Consider the following 25494-nt stretch of genomic DNA (forward strand, 5'->3'; position numbering starts at 1 on the left):
TGAAGGTGAGTCCCTTTAGGTGTTTTTAGCTCTTGTCACAAGTAGTGACTAGTAACTCGGAAGACGTTTGCAAATTTGAAGCGCAAGCACTCGGAAGTTGAGCTCAAAACGGCCGATATCGAGGTGGTCAACATCGATGATGAAGACACTGTGATGGCGTTGACACCACAGGCCCTTCCGCCCGTCCAGACGGTTGTTGACGATGATGTAATGGAGCCTTCCCCTTCTAAACGTGCGAGGAAAGGAGTGTCAATGTCCGGCGTCGCACACACAGCAACAGCATTTGCTTTCGGTGCTGTGGCTACCTGGTCCGTGCTTGCCTTCTCTTAAATCAGATTCAATTGGTACACTGTTTTTTTGAAGTGTTTCGCTAGATTCATTGTACGATCGTTGTTGTATCGTGTCGTGTAAAACTGATTGTATGTAAAAAGAGCATGTTAAGTGTATCTAGCACAGTTATCCCTAACTGTTTGTATTGCTGTATGATTCCAGAGTATTTTTATTATTGAAATGCAATTGACATTGACCACGAAGGAAATATCGTCGAACCTTGTTATTGTATGTTGTCTCGGAGGTTTGGTCAACACTGTCGTTCATTTTATATGTTTGCATCTGTGGATCCATGGATAGGTACTATGTGATAGTGTGGGTCTCCTGGTTCAATGCATAATTGCGCCTGAAACATCAGCAAACCAGGCCCGTTGGTCCTTTGGGGATGCCCAATCAATACTATGACCTGTACAAGACATAAACCTTCATAAGCAATTATACAAAGATCAGGCAAATACAGACAGACCTCCAAAGAAAGTCTGAAAATGCATGCCCTTGATATGTGACGCCGCGTCTTCTCGCATGACTAGACCAACAACATGCAAAACGCAACTGCCATTCATCCACAACTGGACTTCGCCTATAACGAATTCGGCCTGAACAGAATAATGTATCGCTATGATTATATGCGCACCATCTGTCTTTCCAGGGGTATTCAACTTCACCCGTTGAGCTATCGTTATCCACAAGCCTGTCGACAATGTGTAGGGGCCTTTGCCGACTGAGATTCCGTAGTCATTGTTTAGTACAGACTTGGGCGGAACAGCGAGTAATTGCTTAGTATTGATATTGTTCAGTGGCATATATGCATATATTTCCCCTTTTCCACTGGCCCTGAGGGTGACATCAAATTTCCAGCACAGAACAGCTACCGATTTTGACATACCTCCACATGAGACGAAGGTTGAAGCACTTACAACGGTCATCCTGACGTCCACCTGAGCATTTGTACGCCAAATCGCCTACGCCACCATCTGATATAGTATTTCCATCAGCAAGATCATCATGGTAGCTAATGAAAGTGAGATAAGCTACTCACACATTCCAGGTAACTTTCCACCTTTGACCCATTCCCAGTCGGGTTGGAACATGACTTTGTAGCTGAACAAAGCCTCGGATGCGCCATTTTCTAATGCCCTAGCAAAGTCGGAGGGTCCGCTGAGGTAGAATCCTAAGCCACCAGGCTTCTCGGTTTGAGGGCTTATGCTGCCTTTGGGATAGAAAGCCTCCCAAGCAACCTGCGGAGGCGGTTCATTTCCACAAAGGGCGATTGGCATCGGGGGATTTACGACATTGTGAGTAAGATGTCCTGTGTTTTTGTGGATACCGAGGGCGTTGTCAGATAACGAGACGTTGGCAACGTTTGTGAGTGCTAAAGTGGGACAAGTGGTGAATCCATGCAGGACATTAAGGATCGGGAAAAGATGCGTGAGACTTGAATTGCTGGTGAACGATGATGGAGACATTTTTGGCTAGTAAATCGCAAATGTCAGTAGATGATGTTTGAGACATGGTTAATTGACGAAAAAGGTGCGTAGAAAGGATAGGGGATGGTTTTTGATTCCGCGGCCAAACTCAGTTCCTGTCCAGGACAGTGTGCTTCCGAGTCGGCTGCGGGTCTTCCAAGTTGTCGGTGCGTTCTCCTTGCCACGTACTTACGCTCACGTTTGATAGCACTATCTACTTGGTTGCAACTTGAAAAGCAAATACGAAGACACACGTGTAATTCAGCAGCCAACACATTCCTTAACATGGATGGTCTCTGTATTGCGACATCCACCAGGTTACATGGGCTTTTTTATATTCCGACAGGGACATAAACGGGCATTGCTTTGTTCCAAATTCAATTCGCTGTCCTAAAGGAATCTCCGTGCCTTGAATAAGTAGCTTTACTATTCAAAATCCACACTTGGCTTGTCTCCCATACCATGTCGACCACCCGCGTTGCAATCGTAACTGGTGCTGCTCAGGGAATTGGTCGCGCCATAGCTCTGCGACTTGCTGATGATGGATTTGACGTCGTCCTTGCAGATATCGAGTCCCAAACTGCTCTAGTGGACGACACTGTATCCGAGATAGCAAGGAAGGGCCGACAGGCCCTATCTGTTCCTACAGACGTTTCGAAGGAAGAACAAGTCAAAGATCTTGTCGCAAAGACCGTCGAAACTTTTGGGGGACTTGACGTGGTTCGTGGCAATGATACTATCTAAGAAACTGATGTCAATTAATGTTCAGATGGTTGCAAATGCTGGTATTGCCTCAGCCAAATCGTTGTTAGATGGTAAGCGCACAGTTGTGTTGTTCAGCCCCAATTTGCTGATCAGACAGTTTCGGAGGAGGAATTTGATAAAGTGATGTCTATCAACATAAAGGGTGTACTCTTTTGCTACAGACATGCAGCCCAAGCCATGATAAATCAAGGCAAGGGAGGTAGAATCATAGGTACATCTTGGCAATTTTGCCTCTAAGAGACTTGTCGCTTTGTTACTCAGTCCATGTCATGAACAGGGGCATCGTCTGCTGCCGGAAAAAGGGGTAAAAGCATTATCTTCTGATGTTGAAAAAAGTCAGGTCCTGATTTCTAGAATAGCCATTAAAGGTTGCGGTGCATACAACGCCAGTAAGTCTGCGGTCCGGGCTTTGACTCAAACTGCTGGTAAGTCTCAGGTTGACCCTTCGTGTGTTCACGTCACTGTAGTCACTCCTTGATAATCCAAATTTCTTCTTTAGCCTCAGAATTCGCAAAATACAATATTACGGTTAATGCTTACGCTCCCGGCATTATTGATACCGCTATGAGTATGTCCACCTTGATGTGGCAACATATCAGGTGCTTGGACTGGCTTTGCTTACTTATCTTCACTAGTTGAAGGCGCGTCAATCATGCTAGGATTGGACGAGGTACGAGTAATAGATTTAGCAGATACTATGGTGCGTAATTCGAGGGTGTGAAACAAAGTTGCCGTACTGACTTATAATTTGACCCCGTAGTCGATTGGCCGCCCTGTCATAGAGCGTATCGGTATGCCAGAGGAGGTTGCAGGCGTAGTTTCGTTTATCGCATCCAAGGATTCTTCCTATGTCACAGGTAAGTCTCATGCTGGCCATATCATAATACGGTGGATCACATTGCTGTTTTGGTGCAGGACAGGCAATATCAGTGGATGGAGGCATATACTACGGTTAAATGACACATATTTACTTGAATCTGTCAATGGGGTGCTCTGTGTAGATGACGTGTTGATAGGCGATTACCTATATATGGTCACACAGGAGACAGTCCTCGCACAGTGTGGTGGGGAAATGGTTGAAAGCCTTTGTTGTATTTCCTTCCAAATTGACCTTTGCCTTGTTGTACTTGTTGTAACAGCTGTAACCCTCTTATCCTGTATGAGTAAGGTGATAATGTCACAGTAAATGTATGATATTGTCATATTTGTGCTGGAAGGCAGAACTCCGGAATTTCCGAAGAGGACATTCCTCAAGTCCGAACCCCCAAACCTTCGGTATTCTCAGGATTACATTCCTCGTGTCCTGCCGGTTGGCATAACCCTTTGCCCCATCTCCACACAGTACCCCAGACATCTGCCCCGATTCTCCTACACTGGACTTCTAGTCCACCATACATTTTCCTATGCACATTTTTGTACTCCTCATGGACTCTATAGTTTAGACCTTATGGTACACTCCTTGCACATACATTTTCCCTTCACTAGATAATTGCCTGCATGGAACTCCATACCTACATTATGAGTTACTCCTTATGGACTCCCATTTCTCTGACAGTATATGCTGTATTATTGATGCTCTATTATTTGAGAAGAAATAAGCTATCTACAGGGCTATTAAGGCTATGAAAAGGTTAGTTTGTAGTATTGTGCCTTAAGGCTTATTTGTTCTGGCTAGCTGACCCTGGCGCCTTTGAGGGAGACAGAGCACAATTTGCCATGTGGTGGATCAAGCTCCAAATTTGGGTCAAAGCAAACTGGGATGCGACTTTGAGGTAGCAACTGCGGTACTATCTCGACTAAAAGGACCTGTGGCGGGTCAATACGCCCAAGTTAGAATGCAGGAGTGCTACACCGCGGGAGTGTGGCCTGTTTGGGATGATCTCAAAGTTGAGATCGAAAAATATTTCAAACTGCAAGCTGAGTGTGACTGGGCGCGTCAGCAGATCCGTACCTTCAAGCAAGGAAATATGAGGATGGAAAATTTCGTAACCCAGTTCCTGGCCCTCTCTATCCAAGGGGGCTTAGGTAATGAACATGCAGTAGAGCTGCTGGAACGCAATGTGAACCCCCACATTGCAGAACAGCTCTATCTGCAGGATATGAGGAGTGAAAATGTCACGATCTCAAACTCAAACCCTAGTTCAACCCAAAACCTCAGACGAAGACGTTATCACTATAGTTTCCCCTTATCTAGAATAGTCACATCATTATCTTATCTAAGCTGATCTTATCTTATCTAGTCACCTGACCTATGATGTAGATACTTACCAAGCACCTCATGCCCTACGCATGTTGCTCAGTCAGCGCCTCATGTTAGTTAGTATATATACAGCCCTCTTCATGTACATATTCCCCAGTTGTTGATTTAATCTTTATACTGTTGTTCTTGACTCTGTTGGCGATTCAATAGTTGCACTTCCGTTAACTCGGCATAGGGTGTAGCTTTCACAGAAAACCTCTCTTAAGCAGCGGAGGAGGTTCAAAAAATAGGTAGGGCCATAGAGCTCTACAAAATGCATCAAGGTGGTGGGACCACTACCAAAAACAACTATTCCCAGAGGAGCCCTGGGTCATCAAACCAAAAACACAATCACTCTCACGGGTTCCAACCATTTGGGTTGCAACCAGGGCGGGGAGCCCCAATGGATATTAGCGCAGTCCAGGGTGGTGTCATGCACCAAAGTTGATTGGTAGCATGGACAGGTGTCAATAACGAAGCAAATATTCAAAAAGACTCGCCTTTGCGCCACACAGGCACAGTGCCACATGGAATAGTAATTAATATTGCCTTTTTTGAACTTGTGGCTGATCAGCATCACCTCTATTAGGCAATCCAGTCACGCTCACCTTTGCTTTTCCATCCGGTACTTTCTGCATTTCGGCATTTCGGCAAATTTTTGCGTTGCCACTGGCTACACATTGCATTGCGCCCTCGCTTTTGTCGTTTCCCTTACTCCCCTTCCTTTGCCTAGCCCCACCATGGGCCCCTTCCTCTCCTTTTTATTCTCACCTGACGGTCGTTTCTGGATCCCCATTCTAATCCACTTTTTCGTCACCTCCACCCTCCTCCTCCTCATCTTCTTTGCACCCCCACCATTTCTGATGTCACCACTTCCTATCCGCTTCCGTCGCCGATCCGTTGACTACCACGTGCCACTGCTGATATCAGCAAAGCCCCGGCGGCCGGTCCAAATTGGGCAACAGGTCCATCTTCATGACGTCGATCTGCCATCATATACTATCAAAACATTGGTCGCTCGTCTTGCCTGGTTGGAGCGTGGGTGGGTAATTTTTGAGCTGGAGAAGGTTCATCCCCTTGCGTCGCCCATGTTCATCGCTGTCCCATTCACTTGGGTACACTTATCATTTGTCCATCGTCTTCGCTACAGCTACACCTACCACACGCTGCCTGGGACTCACTTGTTCCAAATTGGAACTACTCCTCTCCCTCCCTTGTTTGATCAGGTGGTCCAACACAACCAATCCATTGGTAAGGCCATGGAACTGTCGGATTTGGACTAGGTGGTGGACCGGTGGCTCCAGTTTCTTTTTTTTCAGCAGAACATTCATTTACAGTGCGATTATTTTTGATTTTTGAATCATTTTTATGGACACATATTTTTTTAGAATGCCTGACTGACAATAAAGGAACTGTGTTGATACTGATAGTGTTTTGCCTTGCTCTTTTTTTTACTGCATCTTCCCATGACATCATGATTTTCCTGCTCTCTTTTTGCTATTGGACTTTACTTTATGGCTGTACAAACCTGTGACATTACTCACAGCATTCATTGTTCTATCCCTTTCTTTTCCTTTTTTTGACAATCTTATCCTGTACTACCTATGCAGGATTCGTCAGTGTACATTCCTTCCTTCATGTTCTTTCTCATTCTTTTTGCACAGCTATACTGTGCATAGCCTACTTTTCTTTCACTATATAAACCCCTGTATTTTACCTTGTAAAAAAATAACCAAGAACTCAAATCCAGACTTCTTCTCTAATCTCAAGTTCACTACTCACTACTACTTGTGATCCAGTGTGGTCACAACACTTCCCACTGCTACCACTGTCAACTGCTGTCATCGTCACTTGTCACTTTTGAAAGTGATTGTCATCCCTTTCGATTAGAGTCCTTCTGAGCACTACAGTCTGTGCGTCAGGAGCCTGCTATCACTGGGAACTTCGTCACCTCATCATATTGTCATTCTCAAACCTACCTTGTGCTACTATTAGCAAGGTAGTGCTCGTCTATACTCGCCACAAAGCCTCTATCTTTCTGCATTCCAACTATCCCTCCTCCTCAAAACCCACACCCATACATCTTTGGGTTTTACTTTGAAGGATTGTTATACGTACCACCCCACAAACAACCAGACCACTCCACTGTTCTAGGAGGCAAAGCCCATAAACAAGTTCCGTGGAATCTGGGAGGATTGTGTGTTAGTTTGTTTTTGTGTGTGTTTTTTTCTAACAACAGTTCTCATCATCGACAGTGGACAGATGCGCAGATTCACCTGCTACAACTCTGGCGAGGAGGGGCACATAGCCCAAAAGTGTACAAATGGAGCGTGGGCCTCTCAACAAAAAAATAACCAAGGGTGCCAGGCATGTTAATTAGAAACTGAAAAACTGGACGATTGGCTCAATACTCTGGCTGGTCGTTCGTACGGCGAAATCCGGGCTTCCTTCTATGACCAACAGGTCAATGAAATGAAAGCTCAGGGAAAAGAGTTCGGAGCTTAGGTTACTTGGGTGCCTTCGCTCCTACAAACAATGAAGTAAACCACAACAAGGTGGCCCCTGCTCCAGGGTGTTGCACGAGCAATAAAGGAAAGATGTGGGTGGCTCCCCAATTTGTAAATAGATTTTTGAATTTGTTATCCGAAGTATGTACTTGTATGCAACACTGTGACTGTGGATTGGTCTTGGACCCTCCTGACGATATAGCTGCTTTGAGCGCTGATTCAGTGGGTCAAGACGATGAAGGAATTAATGCTAAAAATACTTATAAAACCACCGCTGTACCAGTGTCTCCTTTGGAGCGTGGCCCCGGCGGGACAACCACTAGGGTGCTTAATTCTGGTAAAAATAAAAATAAAAATATAGAAAATCCTAAAATAGAAAAACATCTTTCTTTTGATAATTCTTCTTCTTCTTCAGAGCCACTTTCCAACGAAATCCCAAGGCGTGTGTTGATGCGCACATATTTATTCCAAAAGGAGATCTGTTTAAATGTTGGTGTGGAACACTTTGCCCAGGGCATAGTACACCCAACTAGCACACTGCTTGATTCAGGCGCTAACAACATCTTCATAGATCAGGTCTGGGTGGAGCAAATTGGACTCCCCCTTGTGAGATTAGATATAGCTATTCCCGTCTATAAAATTGATGGTACACTTAATGCAGGTGGCTGTATCATGCACAAATGTTCTTTTGTTGTCGAGTACCAAGGACACAGGGAACGAGTCACCGCCGAAGCTACCCAACTAGGGAAGATCAATTTAATCTTAGGCTGGACCTGGCTATTTAAACACAATCCCGAGATTGACTGGCAGACAGGGGTTGTCACATTGTCACGTTGTCCTCAGGAGTGTAAGAACTTGGGTAAGCCGAGTCACGTCCATCGAACTGAGCCTCTTGAGAAGATAAACGCTGGTCACATTTATGAGCTCAGATCTTTAGAAAAGATTGACAATGACGATGACAAGGTAAAACCCGAGGAGGAAGAGATTAAGAGGCTGGTACCTCCCGAGTACCATGACTTCTGGAAAGTCTTTTCAAAACATGAGTTAGAGCGCTTCCCAGAGGCTAAGCCTTGGGACCATGCTATAGATTTGAAGGACACCTTCAAACCTAGAAAGGGACACATGATTCCCCTCTCTGCTCCAGAAAAAGATGAGGTTTATAGTTTCATAGATGAACAGCTTAGGAAGGGTTACATCAGACTTTCTAAGAGCCCTATGACATCCCCGGTGTTCTTCATTCCTAAAAAGGATGGTAAGAAGTGTATGATTATGGACTATCATTACTTAAATGAGTACATGGTTAAAAATGCATATCCGCTGCATTTGATCAGTCAGCTAGTAGACAAATTGACTGGTGCCAAAATCTTGACAAAGATGGATCTTAGATGGGGGTATAATAATGTACGCATCAAAGAAGAAGATGCTTGGAAGGCCGCGTTCACGTGCCACCGAGGATCCTTCAAGCCCCTTGTCATGTTCTTTGGGTTGACCAATTTACCGGCAACCTTCCAGAGCATGATGAACAAGATCTTTGCGTATATGAAAAACTGTGTCATCATTTACATTGACACTTTATTAATATTTACGAAGTCGGACAATGAGGCTGAGCATGACAGGATCGTGCAAGAAGTCCTTTGACACTTACAGGAACGGGACCTATTTGTCAAACCCAAAAAATGTAACTTTAAGGTGAAGGAAGTAGACTTCCTCGGTATGATAATTGGCCAGAACAGAATCAGGATGGATCCTGAGAAAGTTCAAGCTGTATTGGATTGGCCTGAACCTACTTGCGTCAAAGGAGTTAGGGCCTTCCTCGGCTTAGGCAATTTCTACCAAAGGTTTGTTGAAAACTTCGCAAAAATTACGAGACCGTTGAACAATCTCACTAAAAAGGACATTGCTTGGCATTGGGGCACCAAGGAACAAGAAGCTTTCGATAAGCTTAAACAGGCATTTACAACAGCGCCCATACTAGCATTTCCAGAATTAGACAAGGAGTTCTGGCTAGAAACCGACTCTTCTGATTTTGCTACTGGGGCTGTTCTATCCATTAAATGCCCTGACAATCTTTGGAGGCCTTGTGCCTATTTATTGCATAGTTTATCGCCTACAGAGTGCAACTATCAAATTTACGATAAGGAGATGCTGGCCATTATTAGAGCTTTAAAGCACTGGCGGCGCTACTTAGAAGGTGCTAGGCACCAATTTGAAATTTGGACCAATCATAAGAATCTGGAGTATTTTATGACGGCTCGAGACTTGAACCGAACACAGGCCCACTATGTGGTGTACTTGTACTTGTCTAGGTTTAATTACAAATTAATTCATAAGGCCTGGAAGTTCTATGGGGAAAGTGGATGCTTTGTCCAGAAGAGAGGATCATGCCAATGGCATCGAAGATGACAACAAAGGTGTCACCCTGATAGACCAATCAAGGGTTGCCAACATTAGAATTGGGCAAGATTCCGATCTTCTGGAAGTCTTCAAGAAAGACATCTCCTCAGAAGAGAAGGCGCGCCTGGACGGCAATGAAAACTATGTATGGGAAGATGGGCTCTTCCACTTTAAAGACAAAATCTATGTGCCTGAATCCGCAAGGATCAAGGCAATAAATAGACATCACGACACTCTAGTGGCTGGGCACCCTGGGTGGCAACGAACAATGGAGTTGATCTCCAGAAACTACATGTGGCCTGGCATGGTCAAAGACGTACAAAAATACGTAAAATCCTGTCTGAGATGTGCTATGGCAAAGAATTTGCATCAACCGCCGGCCGGTAAACTTATGCCAAATCCGATACCAGTTGGTCCTTGGCAGGATATATTGGTTGATTTCACAATGGATCTACCTGAATCAAATGGGTATAATTCAGTAATGGTGGTAGTGGATTGCTTCTCCAAAGAAGTAGTGTTCATCCCCACCAACAAAACCATTACCGCCGCCGGTACGGCAGATCTATTTAAAGATTAAATTTTGTATGGTCTATCCATGGATTGCCAGAAACGGTTATCTCTGATAGGGGACCGGAATTTGCTAGTGAATTTACGAAAGAGTTATGCCGGATGCTGGGCATCAAACCTAAATTATCAACGGTGTTCCATCTGCAGACCGATGGACAAATGGAGGAATTGAAGCAATACCTCCGTATATTCATTAACAACAGGCAGACAGATTAGGCCAAGTGGCTAAAGATAGCCCAGTTCTCATACAATATCAAACAGTCATCGGCTACAGGAAAGCACCATTTGAGGTTACAAGATTGTACCTTCCCAGAATGGGTGTAGAACCTGGCAAAAGCAAGAATGAGGCTGCTGGGAACACGGCCAAGGACATGAAGTCGGTCTTAGACAAAACGCACAAGGCACTATTTAAAACTGCAGAGCAGATGAAAGACAGGGCAGAGCGTAGACACTCTAAGGCTCCTGACTACAAGGTCGGCGACCTGGTCTGGTTAGACACCGACTGCTCAAAATTGAAAAACCGGCAGTCTAAAAAACTGACCAAAAAGTGGATTGGCCCTTACCAGATTAAGGAAGTCAAACCAAATGCAGTGGAGCTGGAACTCCCAAAATGAATGAGGGTAGTACCCACGGTCAATATTAGCCGTGTGAAACCCTACAAAGGGCCGCTGCCAGGACAGCGTGTAGACTGGCCTGGACCAGTTGTAGTCACCCAGGAAGGTGAAGAAGAATTTGAAGTCGAATGAGTGGTGGATACATGCTTGAAGCATCGAAAATTAGAATTCCTAGTCCTATAGAAGGGCTATGGAGACGAGGACAGAATGTGGGAACCAGAAGCCCATCTGGACAATTCCCGTGACGCTGTCCGCAAATTTTATTCTAAGAATCCCTCGGCTCCTAGAAAGCTTAGAGGCATGGATTCAAAACTTTGTAACTCCCTTTTTCAACCTATGCCCGAAAATTTAACTACTACCTCCGGTATTTGGTCGAGCCTGGAAGTCGAGCCTTAGGAGGGGGGTAGTGTTATGATAATACATTTTCGGACCTTTCCTTTTATTTTCATTCTCCGCTTTAACCTTTACTGTAGTTTTCACACTCCGTGCCATGCGGCACTTTCCCTTTTGTTCAAACTCCTCTTTCTTGCGCTGCGCTGCCTTTCTTCTTATGTTAGCTACAAATCTCTCATGCAGTGGAGCTGGTCACACGGGCTGTGCCCTCTGACATCATCAGCCACTGCTTTATCAACTGTATAGTACAACATGTACAAACAACCTGTAGTAGTATAAATACCTCAATAGATCCAGGAGACTCCTCAGCGAGTCCTCCTGTTGTATCCTCACAACTAACTTGTTGAAGCCTAAATGGTAACCACTCCCTCATCATTATCTCTATAGTGTGTTCTAGTTGTGCGCCAGAGTAACAAACTCTTGGTTGTTACAGGCGGCTTGGCTAACAATGAATTTGTCTAGAAAACTAGACATGATGTGATAGCTAAGGTGAGGAAAAAAGGGTGAGTGATGATTATATAGAGTATTATCAGCATATAAACAGAAAGAAAAAGATAGAGACTTACAATAATCAAGCTATATTATAGCACCCCATGTGATGACCAATATTCTTTGACAGGTTTTTGTGAGGCAACGATAAACTATAACAAAAACGAAACCTGTCTCCTTCTGCACTTGCAGGGAGTAAGGGGTTTGATGAGCTTTGAGGTCGACAGACGCTAGTAAATATAGCGAGTAGAGGACTTTGAGAGGTAAGCTTCAAAGGTTCTTGTTGAGGAGTAAAGCGGGTAAATTCAGTAATAGAAAACTAAGGAGCCATACATGAATAGGTAAGGCTTTATATAGTGAACTGTTCATTCCTCAGACCGAAAGGAGAATATACGAAAAGTGGTCTGAGGAATCAATCGGCCAATAAGAAAAAGGGAGAACAACTATCGTACAACTTTTAACTTGATTAATCAGCGGTGAGAGATTTGTACTAATAATAGAGGTTTGTTACGCGTGTTCAGGAACCGTATCCTCATAATGAGGTACAATCCTGAATAAGGCGTTTATTAGTGTATCCAGGCTTTACTGGGGCTTTGGAGCTGGTTGGCGAGATGCCTACTACCAGTCCCTACCCAGTGTGCTGGCTGGCCGGGAGCGATACCCAGTCTCTGATCTGTGATATAAAATGGTAGCAATGGTTAAGAAAGCCTGTGAGGGCTATGAGAAGTAAAACGGCAAATAATACCTCTAGCCCTAGAGCCAGAGGTGTAACGGGAAAAGTGTTTGAGAACCAAGACATAGCGAAGATAAGAAAATAATAAAATGGTCCTTACAGTTTTGGGGCATGGGCTGGAAAAATAGCTATAACATAGATATCAGGTTAATTAGTGTAAAAATAGGTCATTTTATATAATACACTCACAATAAAAAGTGCTTGGTGCTATGAGGCTGTCTGAGACACATAAAGGAGCTTGTAAAGGGAGCTAGCCAAGAGGGTTTGACGTATAACCTTCCCAGTGACCTGATAAAAGGGCCTGTTGGTAACTTATGGGGACAGATTGCTGGTGCAAAGAAGAAGTTGCAGGGAGATCTGAGAAAGTTGCCAATGGGTCTGTGAAAGCCATTGATAATCATGAGCCTGGGTATAATCCAAGCTGAGCAGCATGGGAGTCTTCAATTGTGGTTGAGGTGGGGGGCACAGTATCTAATATTTGTAATGATATCATAGCTCCTTTTTTTTTCCTTTTTTTTTCCTTTTAATATTTTTTTTCTTCTTCTTTGACTAGTGATTAAAAGCAGGTACAGGAACTACAATATTTATAATTGATATAGAAAGAATGTGCAAGCCAGATAACAAGAGACTAATTTACTTATAGAAGTGGTATCCATACCCACCAATAAAACCATTACTGTCGCTGGTACGGCAGATTCATTGTGTGTATAATTCATAAGTTGCAGTCCCCAGCTCTTTTAAAGGAAGGGATGGTTCTCTGTTGCATCAATCCATCCAGCCGTTGTTACTATTGACATACCAGCACCTACTTACACTTTACTTTTCTGTACTTTTACTCTTTATTTTCCAAGTCACCACCTGACCAGTGTCTAGACTCATCATATGACTGATCACATGCTAGACATTAAACTTTAAACTTTATTTACAACTGTACAGTACCTTATGTATTGTAGTATATATATACCTGAGCAATACATGGGGAAGGACTCAGCAAGTCCTCTCCTAGTGTATACCAACATTAGTGAAGACAATCTCCCTTCTTTAATATGTTGTACCTTTATTCCTTGAGTTGTAGCCTTTGAGGTTGTGCTCCAGTGCCCCAAGATTGCATCTTGTTGGTGTTGTCACAGTTGTTTATATTTTGATGTGCAAAATAATATACAGGGACCGGTGTCGATGATAAGAACTGTTGTTAGAAAACCACACACAAAAACAAACTAACACACAATCCTCCCAGATTCCACGGAACTTGTTTATGGGCTTTGCCTCCTAGAACAGTGGGTGCTCTGGTTGTTCGTGGGGTGGTATATATGAGGATCCTTCAAAGTAAAACCCAGAGGTGTATGAGTGTGGGTTTTGAGGAGGAGGGATAGTTGAATTTATAGAAGGATAGGGGCTTTGTGATGAGTATAGACGAGCACTACCTTGCTAATCGTAGCACAAGGTAGGTTTGAGAACGACAATATGACGAGGTTCCCAGTGATAGCAGGCTCCTGACGCACAAACTGTAGTGCTCAGAAGGACTCTAATCGAAAGGGATGACAATAACTTCAAAAATGGGAAGTGATGATGACAGCAGTTGACAGTGGTAGCAGTGGGAAGTGTTGTGACCACACTGGATCACAAGTAGCAGAGTAGTGAACTTGAGAGTAGAGAAGAAGTCTGGATTGGAGTTCTTTTTTTTTTTTACAAGGTAAAATACAGGGGTTTATATAGTAAAAGAGAAGTAGGCTATGCACAGTATAGCTGTGCAAAAAGAATGAGAAAGAATATGAAGGAAGGAATGTACGCTGACGAATCCTGCGTAGGTAGTACAGGATAAGATTGTCAAAAAAAGAAAAGAAAGGGATAGAACAATAAATGCTGTGAGTAATATCACAGGTTTGTACAGCCATAAAGTAAAGTCCAATAGCAAAAAGAGAGCAGGAAAATCATGATGTCATGGGAAGATGCAGTAAAAAAAAGAGCAAGGCAAAACACTATCAGTATCAACACAGTTCCTTTATTGTCAGTCAGGCATTCTAAAAAAATATGTGTCCATAAAAATGATTCAAAAATCAAAAATAATCGCACTGTAAATGAATGTTCTGCTGAAAAAAAAGAAACTGGAGCCACCGGTCCACCACCTAGTCCAAATCCGACAGTTCCATGGCCTTACCAATGGATTGGTTGTGTTGGACCACCTGATCAAACAAGGGAGGGAGAGGAGTAGTTCCAATTTGGAACAAGTGAGTCCCAGGCAGCGTGTGGTAGGTGTAGCTGTAGCGAAGACGATGGACAAATGATAAGTGTACCCAAGTGAATGGGACAGCGATGAACATGGGCGACGCAAGGGGATGAACCTTCTCCAGCTCAAAAATTACCCACCCACGCTCCAACCAGGCAAGACGAGCGACCAATGTTTTGATAGTATATGATGGCAGATCGACGTCATGAAGATGGACCTGTTGCCCAATTTGGACCGGCCGCCGGGGCTTTGCTGATATCAGCAGTGGCACGTGGTAGTCAACGGATCGGCGACGGAAGCGGATAGGAAGTGGTGACATCAGAAATGGTGGGGGTGCAAAGAAGATGAGGAGGAGGAGGGTGGAGGTGACGAGGAGGTGAACTAAAATGGGGACCCAGAAACGACCGTCGGGTGAGAATAAAAAGGAGAGGAAGGGGCCCATGGTGGGGCTAGGCAAAGGAAGGGGAGTAAGGGAAACGACAAAAGCGAGGGCGCAATGCAATGTGTAGCCAGTGGCGACGCGAAAATTTGCTGAAATGCCGAAACGCGGAAAGTACCGGATGGAAAAGCAAAGGTGAGCGTGACTGGATTGCCTAATAGAGGTGGTGCTGATCAGCCACAAGTTCAAAAAGGGCAATATTAATTACTATTCCACGTGGCACTGTGCCTGTGTGGCGCAAAGGCGAGTCTTTTTGAATATTCGCTTCGTTATTGACACCTGTCCATGCTACCAATCAACTTTGGTGCATGACACCGGTTTCTTTCATTTTTCCGGTAATATTTGTTAGTGTATACTATATAGTTTATCTCGCATAATAAAAAGTTGCTCTTTCAATATTATGTTTTTTTCTTTTACACTTCTTTGTCTTTGTCCCTTGTTGCCCTTCTATCCCGCACCTGCTACATATTTGGCTTGCAGACGTTCCTTGAAAAGTTGCCTTGCTGTGTTCCACACGTTCTTGACAAGGTGCATTGCCCTTCTAAGCTCGTACCTCACAGTATAAATAGTTAGTTATCCTTATTATGATGATGCTATATATTATCCTGAATATCATTCAAACTTTTATATGATGTCTAATAATGTCTGTGTAATTGATCTAGTAAGATAATAGACTGAAAATGAAGTATAAGCTAAGTACTTGTAAGTTTAACATAAAAGTATCTCACCTCAAGACTTCGAGAGAAGGTCTGAGGTGTCTGCCTGACAATGACAGTGTTACGATCTGGCCTTCCATTATAATTGTAATTTAACTCTAATGTTATGCTACCATCAATTGTTCATTGGTCTATAATCGCCTAATAGAGATTGGATTATGGATGTGATAGTCTCCTCAGATGATAGGATTGAGGCCTTCCTTCATGATGATAGCAGGGAATTGAAGAGTAGATTCAACTTGTCCTTTCCTACTGTTATACAGGGGTTTATATACTGAATAGGTAGTGAATCCAAGCTCAGTTCTAAGCTGGGTTTGTAATCCCCTAGCAAGAAGTTTGACAAAAAATACTTTTTACATGGTTGAATAAGGATGCCATGCTCAGGTTCCTTTGTTTTCTTGATGCTTTTGTAACCACGTCAAATATCTTGGGATTGTGACTTGCTAGAAGTGAAGTAACTACTGCCAGTGCAGAATCAAAACCGGAGTCGGGGATTGGCGCCGCTACGATTAGACCTGGCTGTCACAGGCCAAGTCACGTCATGTGATGGCGTCGATTGTGGGTGAGGCCTATCTTAGTAATATCTAGTCACTTTGTCAGCTGCTATCTGGACTCGAGTCCTACATCACGCGCTCAGTGTTTGGATGCTAAATTCTGATATCACGATTGGATAGAGAGATAGCTGCCGGCCGTGACTTCGAACGGTAACTTAGGGCATCCAATTTGTATCATTCTGATGTTCCCGAGCAGGCTAGTAAGTTCACAGTAGTGCCATGGCCTTTTTGTCGATGTATGGTCACGGGATATCATTGGCATACACCTACTTACACTCAGGCTTACTCTATTTAGCATTACTTGACTGCAATTCGAAAGACGAATATCGTGTTCGGTGATCTATGTTATTATGAGCCTTTCGTGCATTGTAATGAGTCCATCAGATTACCTGGACTTTTCCATCGCCTGGCCGGGATATGGATCGGGCATCACTTTGTTCCCATCTCACATATCTATCCTGGAGGAATTGCTGTGCGCTGAATGGATGACTATAAAGTTCAAAGTTCGAAGTTCACACCTAGCTCGTCTTTCACGTACCATGTCTACCATCCGCGTTGCAATCGTAACTGGTGCTGCTCAGGGAATCGGTCGCGCCATAGCTCTGCGACTTGCTGATGACGGATTCAACGTTGTCCTTGCAGACCTCGACTCTAAAATTACATTAATGGACGACGCTGTATCCGAGATAGTAAGGAAGGGCAGACAGGCCCTATCTGTTCCTACCGATGTTTCAAAGGAAGAACAAGTCGAAGATCTTGTCGCAAAGACCGTCGAAACCTTTGGGGGACTTGACGTGGTTCGTGGCATTGATACTGTCCAAGAATATAATGCCAACCAACGTTCAGATGGTTGCAAATGCTGGCATTGCCTCAGCCAAATCATTGTTAGATGGTAAGCGCACAGTTCTGTTGTTCGGTCCCAAGTTGCTGATCAAACAGTTTCGGAGGCGGATTTTGATAACATTTTGTCTGTCAACGTAAAGGGTGTACTGTTTTGCTACAGACATGCAGCTAAAGCCATGATAAATCAAGGCAAGGGAGGCAGAATCATAGGTACGTCTTGGCACTATTGTCTCTAAGAGATTTGTCGCTTTGTTACTCAGTCCGTGTCATGAGCAGGCGCATCATCTATTGCCGGGAAAAGAGGTAGAAGCGTTGTCTCAAGATAGTGAGAAAAATACGTTACTGATTTTTATAATAGCTGCTAGGGGCTGCTGTGCATACAACGTTAGTAAATCTGCTGTCCAGGCTTTGACTCAAACTGCTGGTAAGTCTCAGGTTGGCCCTTCGTGTGTTCACGTCGTGGCGTCGCTGTAGCCACTCCTTGATAATTCAAATTTCTCCAGCCACAGAATTTGCAAAACACAATATTACGGTTAATGCTTACGCTCCCGGCATTACTGATACCGCAATGAGTACGTTCGCCCTTAGCTGGATGCAAAATATCAGGTGCTTACTTAGTCTCACTAGTCCAAGGTGCATCCCTCATGCTAGGATTGGACGAGCTGCGAGTGATGGATTTAGCAGATACTATGGTATGCAATCCGATGGTGTGAAGCAAAGCTGCAGTACTGACTCACAGCCTGATCCCGTAGTCGATTGGTCGCCCTGTCATAGAGCGTACCGGTGTGCCAGATGAGATTGCAGGCGTAGTTTCGTTTATCGCATCTAAGGATTCTTCTTATGTCACAGGTAAGTCTCACGCTGGCCATATCAGAATACGGTGGATAACGTTGCTGTTTATGTGGCAGGACAAACAATATCAGTGGATGGAGGCATATACTATGGCTAAATGACGCATATTTACCTGAGATCGGTAATGGGATGTGGTTTTGATTGCAAGAGACTCTCTTTGAAGTTGATTTGCCTCCGGGAAACTCCCGCCATGTTTTTTTGCGCCGCCCAACTTCCAACTTCCATCGTTGGCAGTGTATCTTCTCTGATGTGATAACCGAAGGTTGAGGGCTAGAATGAAATTCCTGATTGTTGATTGCGGTGTGTGTCGTTGAACTTGCCATATATACATACTCAGAAGAGTTTGCTTCGAATCTGTTCGAACCTTGTCCCAGGTGTCGTTTAGGATCTCCAAGAAAGATAGTGGCAGTACAACGTAATATTTCTTATCTAACTTCTGCGTATAGGCTCCGATTGGTTAAGCACGCTTCAATGGTACGTAGCTACACCAAAACTCGATGACTCGCACGATGTCAGTCGGTTCTCTAAATCCAAACTTATCCACTGCTACTATTGATGGATGTATCTATGTAGGTCATCTGTTCGATATGATGCGGCCCCAGTTCTTGTGTCATTATGTTACGCCATGTCGCAACCGTTTCGCCGTCATAGTATAAAGCTAGCGCTCCTTGGTATTCCAGTCTCACAGCCAATCACATTGACAACCCCTAGCCATGGTCGATTTCACCCACTCAAACCAGCAATTCGTGAACAGCCTCTCAGAAGAACGAGCAAATACCCTTTCGGTACTGACCACTCCTCCTTTGAAGCGTCTCATCGTAGGTGCGTGCTTTTGTTCCCAACAATCATCCTACTAGTACTGACCCATAATCCCACGTGCAGTCACATGTATGGATGCTAGACTCAAGTCAGTTTCCTACTGCGCCTTCATCTTTCCATTATTAACCTATTGATTTCCAGCCCTGCAGAGTTTCTAGGTCTTGGTGACGGTGATGCTCATGTTATCCGCAATGCGGGCGGTTCGGCGTACGTAACCCATCCTTCCCTATGCTTTTCCACTCATCTCCTTGTCCTCTTTAGCAATGATGGCATAAACAGTATCGTCGTCTCTCAGCGTCTCCTCGGCACCCAAAATATCGCCGTCATCCACCACACAGACTGCGGAATGGCCACATTCACTCCTCCCCTCCTCCACGCTAAAGTGCTCGCGGAAACACCAGGCGAAGCCGCAGAGGCCGAGTTAAACAAGCTCGAATTCAGGACGTTCACAGACCTTGACCAGAGTGTCAGAGAAGATGTCTCTTTATTGCAGGGCCATCCCCTGGTGTTCACCACAGAAGGCTCCGTTTCTGGCTGGGTGTACGAAACAAGCACTGGAAAGGTATATAGTTTAAATATTTATCTTTTACCTTGCTGATTCACAGCTGATGTATGTCGTACAGGTCCGAAGAGTTGTATAATGATAATGACACTGATATGCATGAATCGGTACATTTTGTACTTGCACCTTTATTTCTAGTCCTTCATCGTGGAAACTTACCATCCAAGTTATATACACGTTTGGTGTACCTCATATATCAATGGTATCCTCTTTCACAGCTGGGAACCCTCAATTTGAACAGGATGGTAATACACACCATGACCAGAGAGAACATGCTCGAGGAGCAAACGCCTTTGAATTTGATATAGGATGGTGGAAGTTCCAATTCCACTTGATCATCCCTGCAATATCAGCTGTAATGCTGGTAATGCATCTACGCTTTTGAATTCTGGAAGGCTGTCATTGGCCTAACACACGTAGCATTCAGATCGTATGATCTTTCTGCTCTGCATCTTCCTACAGTTCGAGGTGAGTAATGATATACATATTTCACACGAGTACAACATTAATGATAAATTACGGCTTATAGCTATTCAGAAATCGAAGTGATTATACACTACTTTTGGTTAGACCACCCGTCGGATCTGCAAAGCCCACCCATTAGCTCGATATTTTGCAGAGAGATCTAATCGACTGACTTTTCCACTCTCGGTCTCATACACCCAACCCGTTATGCTCCCCTCTTCACTTTTTACCATTGGATTCACTTTCAGGAACTGTACGTCCTCCTTTACACTCTCATCCACATCCTTGAATGGACGGAAAGCTTGCCTCTCCTCCAACTCAACATATTCCTTCTTTACCTGGCTAGCTTTATCGGGACTCAGCTTACCTACATGCGTCTCCAGGATCTTGTGACGCAGTTCGGGCACCGTAAAGTGAGTCATCCCGCAATCTGTGTGGTGAATTACTGCGATAGAACGGGTCTGCAAGAATTGCTGAGACAGGATGATGCTGTTGAGGGCGTCCTTTCTAGAGAAAATATCTGGCGTTTCAACATGGACTGGACGTAGAATAAACAAGCGGAGTACATACGCATATCCACCTCCGTTACGTATAACGTGGGCTTCACCTTCGTTTAGACCGAGAAACTTGAACGGGCTAACAAATAGTCATTACCAGTTACTCTAGGTTGCACCGTTTATTAAAACACGTACTTCAGTCTCGCATCCATGCAGGTCACTTGAGTTGATGGTAGATTAGCAAGATATCAGAGGGGAATATCAGGCTACACATACAAACGATAAGATGCTCTGAGGGTGGAGGACCGAGTTTAGAAACCTCATGCATCTTCTCACTGTGCTGGGACACAAACGTATTATTTGCTTTTACGAAGTCAACCATTCTGAAATTGAGCGTTTGAGTTTGAGAACATGTCTGTGAGGTTCAGTGGATAAGAGGCTCAAAGCAAACTCGCAGAGAGGGGCAAGACTTTATATGGCGTATCAGGAGTGACGTCTAAGGATAAGATTAGATAACCACGTGGTCATCTCTGACGTCATTGTCAAGACGTCGAAAGTTGAATATAATTGTGAACCATGGTTGTCCTTCGTGTATGTTGATTTTGATTGCAGCATTCAACCACGCACGAGTTGTGTATTCCGTTATCTTGGACGCTCTGAGCATTTTTGAAAATAGGTGAAGGAAAGTGGAAATAAGTGGAACAGTGGGTCAGATTCCACAAAATAGCTAGATAGCTCAAATCTCTCCAAATAATTGATAATGTGAGGCAAGATGTGTCTTTAAATAGTGCAAGGCAAACATACAAGATAAACATGAAAGCGAAGGATGGACGTTGATGGACGCATCGTTTCTCTACAAGTGCCTAGAAAAGTGGCTGTAGGTAGCTAGTTACATACAACACTACTGTAGGCATATACATCCTAAACAGAGCTATATTCCTATTTTAAATATCCTCGGCATATTTCTCCATAGCAGCTCTTATTTGCTTGGCATCTCCCAATCTGGGCGTAAATACCACGTCAAACGGTTTGGGATGTGCAATTACTCCGTCCACGAATCCTTTATCGTCGATGGGAGAAGATGGATCTTCCGAAATATGGAATGACCATAGGAGAAGTGCTGCATTGATGAAAATGGACCTGCGAAAGAACTTAGTAAATTCAAGTGTGATACCACGGTAGTTTGAATTTACCGATTGGCAATGTGCTGGCCAGGGCAAATACTAAGGATGAGATAGAAACGATATACCCGTAAGTACAGTGCGAATATATCAAATAAGGCTCCTTTACCGTCTCCCGAAGCCAAAGCTTGGGAATTTCAGATCATCTTTGACCTGGCCTTTGCTGTTCAACCATCGTTGAGGGTTGAACTTGTCGGGGTCTGGATATACCGATGGGTCACGAGATATCGCCCTGTACAGCAGAATCGGAATGGACATAGCTGTAAATCCCGATGGTGAGCGCGAACATGAAACACGTACCAGTGGTTTCCGAACACAACGGCGCCAGTTGGATAACTTGGCCTTTCTGAAGCTGTGCGTTAACACCGAGCAGCCCATATAGGAAATCAAAGGACGACGCACATATACTATATCTTTGAGAGCACGGTGTGCAAAACCTAGTAATTTTGAATCATAATTAACAGAATGCCATATAAGGTGACTTTTACATACCTAGTGTCGTTACTGGCCTCCATCGTAAACATTCAAGCATGAAGGCTTGGATCTCGGGAAGTGCATACTGATCATCGAATGTTGGGGCTGAAATATTATATGATATCAGTATCAAACCTGACGCGAACAGAGTGTGTTACCTCTGTCGCGTCCAACCACCTCATCGAGTTCTTTCTGAACTCTAGCCTGAGCTTCTGGATGGCGTGCGGCAGCCATGATCAAAACAGTCAGAGCTACAGCTGTCTGAGGCACGATATATGCAATCAATATGAGGTCGGGTGAGAAAAAGTCACCAAAGTGGACTACTGACCGTATCTGAACCAGCGCCGAAGAGTGAACCCGCAAGATAAGCCATTTCTTCATTTGATAGCTTGTGCTCATCTTGATGCTCCAAAAGATACCTAGCGAAAGATGGCCCAGCTTGGTCCGCAGCCTGATAGATAAAACATGTGGTTTAAGAAAGACAGTAGTTCAACACCAAGGAACAATATTTACCAGCTCTCCTCGTACACGATCGAGCTGTTCATGGAACAACTGCGATTCTTCTCGGCGCCATGTCTCCAGATAGCTGGCATAACCTGGAACATATTTCAAGAAAGGATAGGCCTCTACATATAGAGCTCCAGGGCGCATAAGAGTCTGGAAACGACGAAGCATTGTATGGATGAGTATGATCTCTTTGTCCGTGTGCGACGTTGGCGCTGTCTTTCCATAAGTGACCTTGAGAATCACAGATGCTGCGTATCTGAAAGCAACTTAGAAATTTCAAGGGGAAATGATCGACTGAAACGTACCGTCTTGTATGCTGCATGTGCTGCTTTGGGTTGTCGAGAATGTCCAAAATCACGTCTTTTGCACTGTCCATCTGGATGGGAGCATAGGATTCTGCTGCCTTGGCTTGGAGATGCGTGTGAGCGGCTCTGACGACGTAACACAATTATTATTTAAAGTTTATATTGCTATTGGACCATCATACTTGCGCAATCGTCTGAATTGTTCCCCAGCTGGCGCGAGAATCATTCGTAAACCTCTTGAAAGTATTTCTCCGGCTGCGACAGCACGAGGACGATCTGCCAATAACCCGCCCTCTTTCTCCATGATGTCTACAGCCGCCTATACAACCATTCAATGTGAGCGACAATTACTAGTCTTGTCGAAGTGGATACGCACCTGATGTCGACCAATGATAACCATGATCTTTTTTCCCTGCTTCAACGATATGACAGGCCCATACTGGTTGATCCATTCTGCAAACACTTGTGATTGACTACAGGGATAGAATAAACCACAGCTAATTGACGATTCGTGTAACTTGTGAAAACTCACTTGACCCTGGGCAACGTGTTCCCGAATAACCAATGACCAGGCGGGCCCGGAGGTAGTGGTAGCTTGGACCGCGAGAGCCTGTTACGGGCAAGACTGCCTAGGATAGCGAGCAAGACCAATCCTCCCAAGCTCTCAGCGGTCTTATACTGACGAAGAATATCGAGTATGTCCATTAGGTCCATTACAAATCGTTGACTAGGCGAATGAGAAGAGATGAAAGAGAGGGAAAATTCTTCGATAGGTGATCCTCATGTTCTTCGGAAACGCTATTAATATATATCCAGCACAGAAGCACAAAGGGGGCTAATTGAAGGTTGAAAAAGCGACTATACCGTAATGCGGAATTACAAAGTTGGTGAGCAAGCTGTCCTGCGGCGGCGCATAGCAAACTAAGATGGTCATGGACGATGCAAACTTGTACCGGGCGACAAGATACGTTGCAGAAAGACCCATGGAGTTGCCTAAGCGGTGGGGCTCGACGTGCAATCCGATTAGGCATGGTTTAGGCGCCTAAACTTTATATAATTACTAGTTTTAATCGGATCCTACCATTGAAGTTTTCGATGTGATGCACAATTCCGTCGTATTTCAGTTGGCATGCGCTGATAGGAATATCTCCAATCTACAACCCCACCAGCGCAGCGCGATTCCATCGGGTACTAGTCTTGTATATATGCAGAAGAGCGGCAAGTGTCTCAGGCTTTCGTTGAGTTACTTACTCGAATGACACTAGGTGAGTGTAATCGACGAGGCATTATTTATTCAATCTTGGGTTTCCCCTGGGAAATGGCTTCGACCTCGTGTAGCTTTTAGACCACTGGACGTGGACACTTTCTAAAGAATCTAGGATGACCAATACCCCATACAAGCCTATCGAACGCGCTATCGACGTTCGAGTGGCGTGCTATACAGATTACCAAAGGAGCTAATGCATGTACCACACGAAGGGATCAAAGGGCATTATAGGAGAGTCACTCGGATCTGTCCGAGTCAAGATTTCCATGTGTGCTGATAACAAGTGATTTATATAGGAAAGCACTAAGCCTGTGACTAAGGTAGGCCGCAAGCACATACTAGTAGTACAGCCCAACAAATAAGCCTAACTAAAGTGGAGGATCATGTGTCTCGCCCACTATAGTGAGGTTTGAAATTTGAATCCTCCCGACGCCAGCGATAAATACCGCCCCAAAAACCTAGGTAAGCTTGGACTTGAGAGTTTTTTTTACATCTCTGCAAGCTCAGCATGAAATAGGTGCTGATGGCTCCTTCATAGTACTTACATCTACAAACAAGTCTCACACACCATATGTATATGGTGATGCCAAAACACCAAGCTTGGCTATCTTGCTCAATTCAATATTTTCAGCCTATTGTAATATGCAAGCTGAGAGGACTATCGAGCCTGACATCAATTATACTTCTGGGGTTGGCAGAAATAGAGGAGATTTTGGTGATCTGTGAAGATGGTGAAGGGATGTTTTGATCCTACAAGGTGATGTTGCCATTCATCTAATGCAGTCATGACTGCAAGCATTTCTTTGTCATAGATTTTGTAATTTTGTTCAGCAGGGTAGGGTCTTTCGAAAGGAATGTAATTGGTCTGAACTTGTTGTTCTGTTTTTGGGATAGGATGGCTCCTACAGCAAAGTCAGAGGTGTCTGTTTCTAGTTTAAAAGGGTTGTTGTCGTTTGGTATTATAAGGGTGGGGGCTGTTGTGAGTGTTTCATTTAGAGTCTCAAAGAATATTGCCTGTTCTTCTTTCCAAGTCCAGTTGACCTTCCCAGTGAGTGTCGTGAGTGGCTTCGCAATTTTCCCACAGTCTTTGACAAATTGTTGATAGAAGTTAGAGAATCCTAAAAATAATTGGAGTTTTATTTTGTTCCTTGGCGTTGGCCAGTCAGCTACTGCTGCTACTTTCAATGGGCCCATCTGAATAGTATCTTTAGAAATGATCATGCCCAGATACTCAACTTTCTGTTTTGCAAATTTGCATTTTTCTGGTTTTAGATACAACTCGCTTTTAC

General features: G+C 44.2%; 8 protein-coding genes across 8 annotated transcripts; 4 read left to right on the plus strand and 4 right to left on the minus strand.

Moving 5' to 3' along the window:
- Positions 1 to 30: 30 nt before the first annotated feature.
- Positions 31 to 1847, minus strand: SERLADRAFT_471856 (polysaccharide lyase family 14 protein; the record flags this gene model as incomplete). The annotated part of the gene is made up of 5 exons (XM_007320292.1): positions 31 to 478; positions 550 to 736; positions 797 to 1164; positions 1217 to 1304; positions 1370 to 1847. The coding sequence occupies 4 exons, from the start codon at positions 1794 to 1796 to the stop codon at positions 660 to 662; spliced, it is 960 nt and encodes a 319-aa protein (XP_007320354.1).
- Positions 1848 to 2258: 411 nt separating this feature from the next.
- SERLADRAFT_394141 (uncharacterized protein) lies at positions 2259 to 3517 on the plus strand (the record flags this gene model as incomplete). Its single annotated transcript, XM_007320293.1, has 9 exons — positions 2259 to 2516; positions 2566 to 2611; positions 2659 to 2772; positions 2839 to 2865; positions 2921 to 2986; positions 3061 to 3129; positions 3197 to 3261; positions 3322 to 3418; positions 3477 to 3517. 9 exons carry the CDS (start codon positions 2259 to 2261, stop codon positions 3515 to 3517), a joined length of 783 nt encoding a protein of 260 aa, XP_007320355.1.
- Positions 3518 to 5229: 1712 nt separating this feature from the next.
- SERLADRAFT_394145 (uncharacterized protein) lies at positions 5230 to 5641 on the minus strand (the record flags this gene model as incomplete). Its single annotated transcript, XM_007320294.1, has 1 exon — positions 5230 to 5641. One exon carries the CDS (start codon positions 5636 to 5638, stop codon positions 5474 to 5476), a length of 165 nt encoding a protein of 54 aa, XP_007320356.1.
- Positions 5642 to 7757: 2116 nt separating this feature from the next.
- SERLADRAFT_350213 (uncharacterized protein) lies at positions 7758 to 8105 on the plus strand (the record flags this gene model as incomplete). The annotated part of the gene is made up of 1 exon (XM_007320295.1): positions 7758 to 8105. A coding segment is annotated over one exon (348 nt), but the record flags the coding sequence as incomplete, so codon positions are not given.
- An 8655-nt stretch (positions 8106 to 16760) lies between these two features.
- Positions 16761 to 18274, plus strand: SERLADRAFT_450789 (uncharacterized protein; the record flags this gene model as incomplete). Its single annotated transcript, XM_007320296.1, has 9 exons — positions 16761 to 17230; positions 17280 to 17325; positions 17373 to 17486; positions 17553 to 17579; positions 17635 to 17700; positions 17780 to 17848; positions 17904 to 17968; positions 18029 to 18125; positions 18185 to 18274. The coding sequence occupies 9 exons, from the start codon at positions 16784 to 16786 to the stop codon at positions 18223 to 18225; spliced, it is 972 nt and encodes a 323-aa protein (XP_007320358.1).
- A 735-nt stretch (positions 18275 to 19009) lies between these two features.
- Positions 19010 to 19729, plus strand: SERLADRAFT_356985 (uncharacterized protein; the record flags this gene model as incomplete). Its single annotated transcript, XM_007320297.1, has 4 exons — positions 19010 to 19035; positions 19089 to 19154; positions 19209 to 19509; positions 19571 to 19729. The coding sequence occupies 4 exons, from the start codon at positions 19019 to 19021 to the stop codon at positions 19586 to 19588; spliced, it is 402 nt and encodes a 133-aa protein (XP_007320359.1).
- A 293-nt stretch (positions 19730 to 20022) lies between these two features.
- SERLADRAFT_471865 (uncharacterized protein) lies at positions 20023 to 20913 on the minus strand (the record flags this gene model as incomplete). Its single annotated transcript, XM_007320298.1, has 5 exons — positions 20023 to 20088; positions 20144 to 20481; positions 20545 to 20610; positions 20667 to 20691; positions 20748 to 20913. The coding sequence occupies 5 exons, from the start codon at positions 20851 to 20853 to the stop codon at positions 20066 to 20068; spliced, it is 558 nt and encodes a 185-aa protein (XP_007320360.1).
- Positions 20914 to 21415: 502 nt separating this feature from the next.
- On the minus strand, positions 21416 to 23643 carry SERLADRAFT_350224 (uncharacterized protein; the record flags this gene model as incomplete). The annotated part of the gene is made up of 13 exons (XM_007320299.1): positions 21416 to 21611; positions 21665 to 21694; positions 21762 to 21884; positions 21953 to 21998; positions 22051 to 22089; positions 22145 to 22231; positions 22285 to 22387; positions 22455 to 22577; positions 22640 to 22889; positions 22939 to 23064; positions 23121 to 23257; positions 23315 to 23411; positions 23486 to 23643. The coding sequence occupies 13 exons, from the start codon at positions 23641 to 23643 to the stop codon at positions 21416 to 21418; spliced, it is 1515 nt and encodes a 504-aa protein (XP_007320361.1).
- Positions 23644 to 25494: the final 1851 nt, after the last annotated feature.

This window comes from Serpula lacrymans (assembly GCF_000218685.1).
Source record: "Serpula lacrymans var. lacrymans S7.9 unplaced genomic scaffold SERLAscaffold_9, whole genome shotgun sequence".
NCBI classification, from domain to species: domain Eukaryota; kingdom Fungi; phylum Basidiomycota; class Agaricomycetes; order Boletales; family Serpulaceae; genus Serpula; species Serpula lacrymans.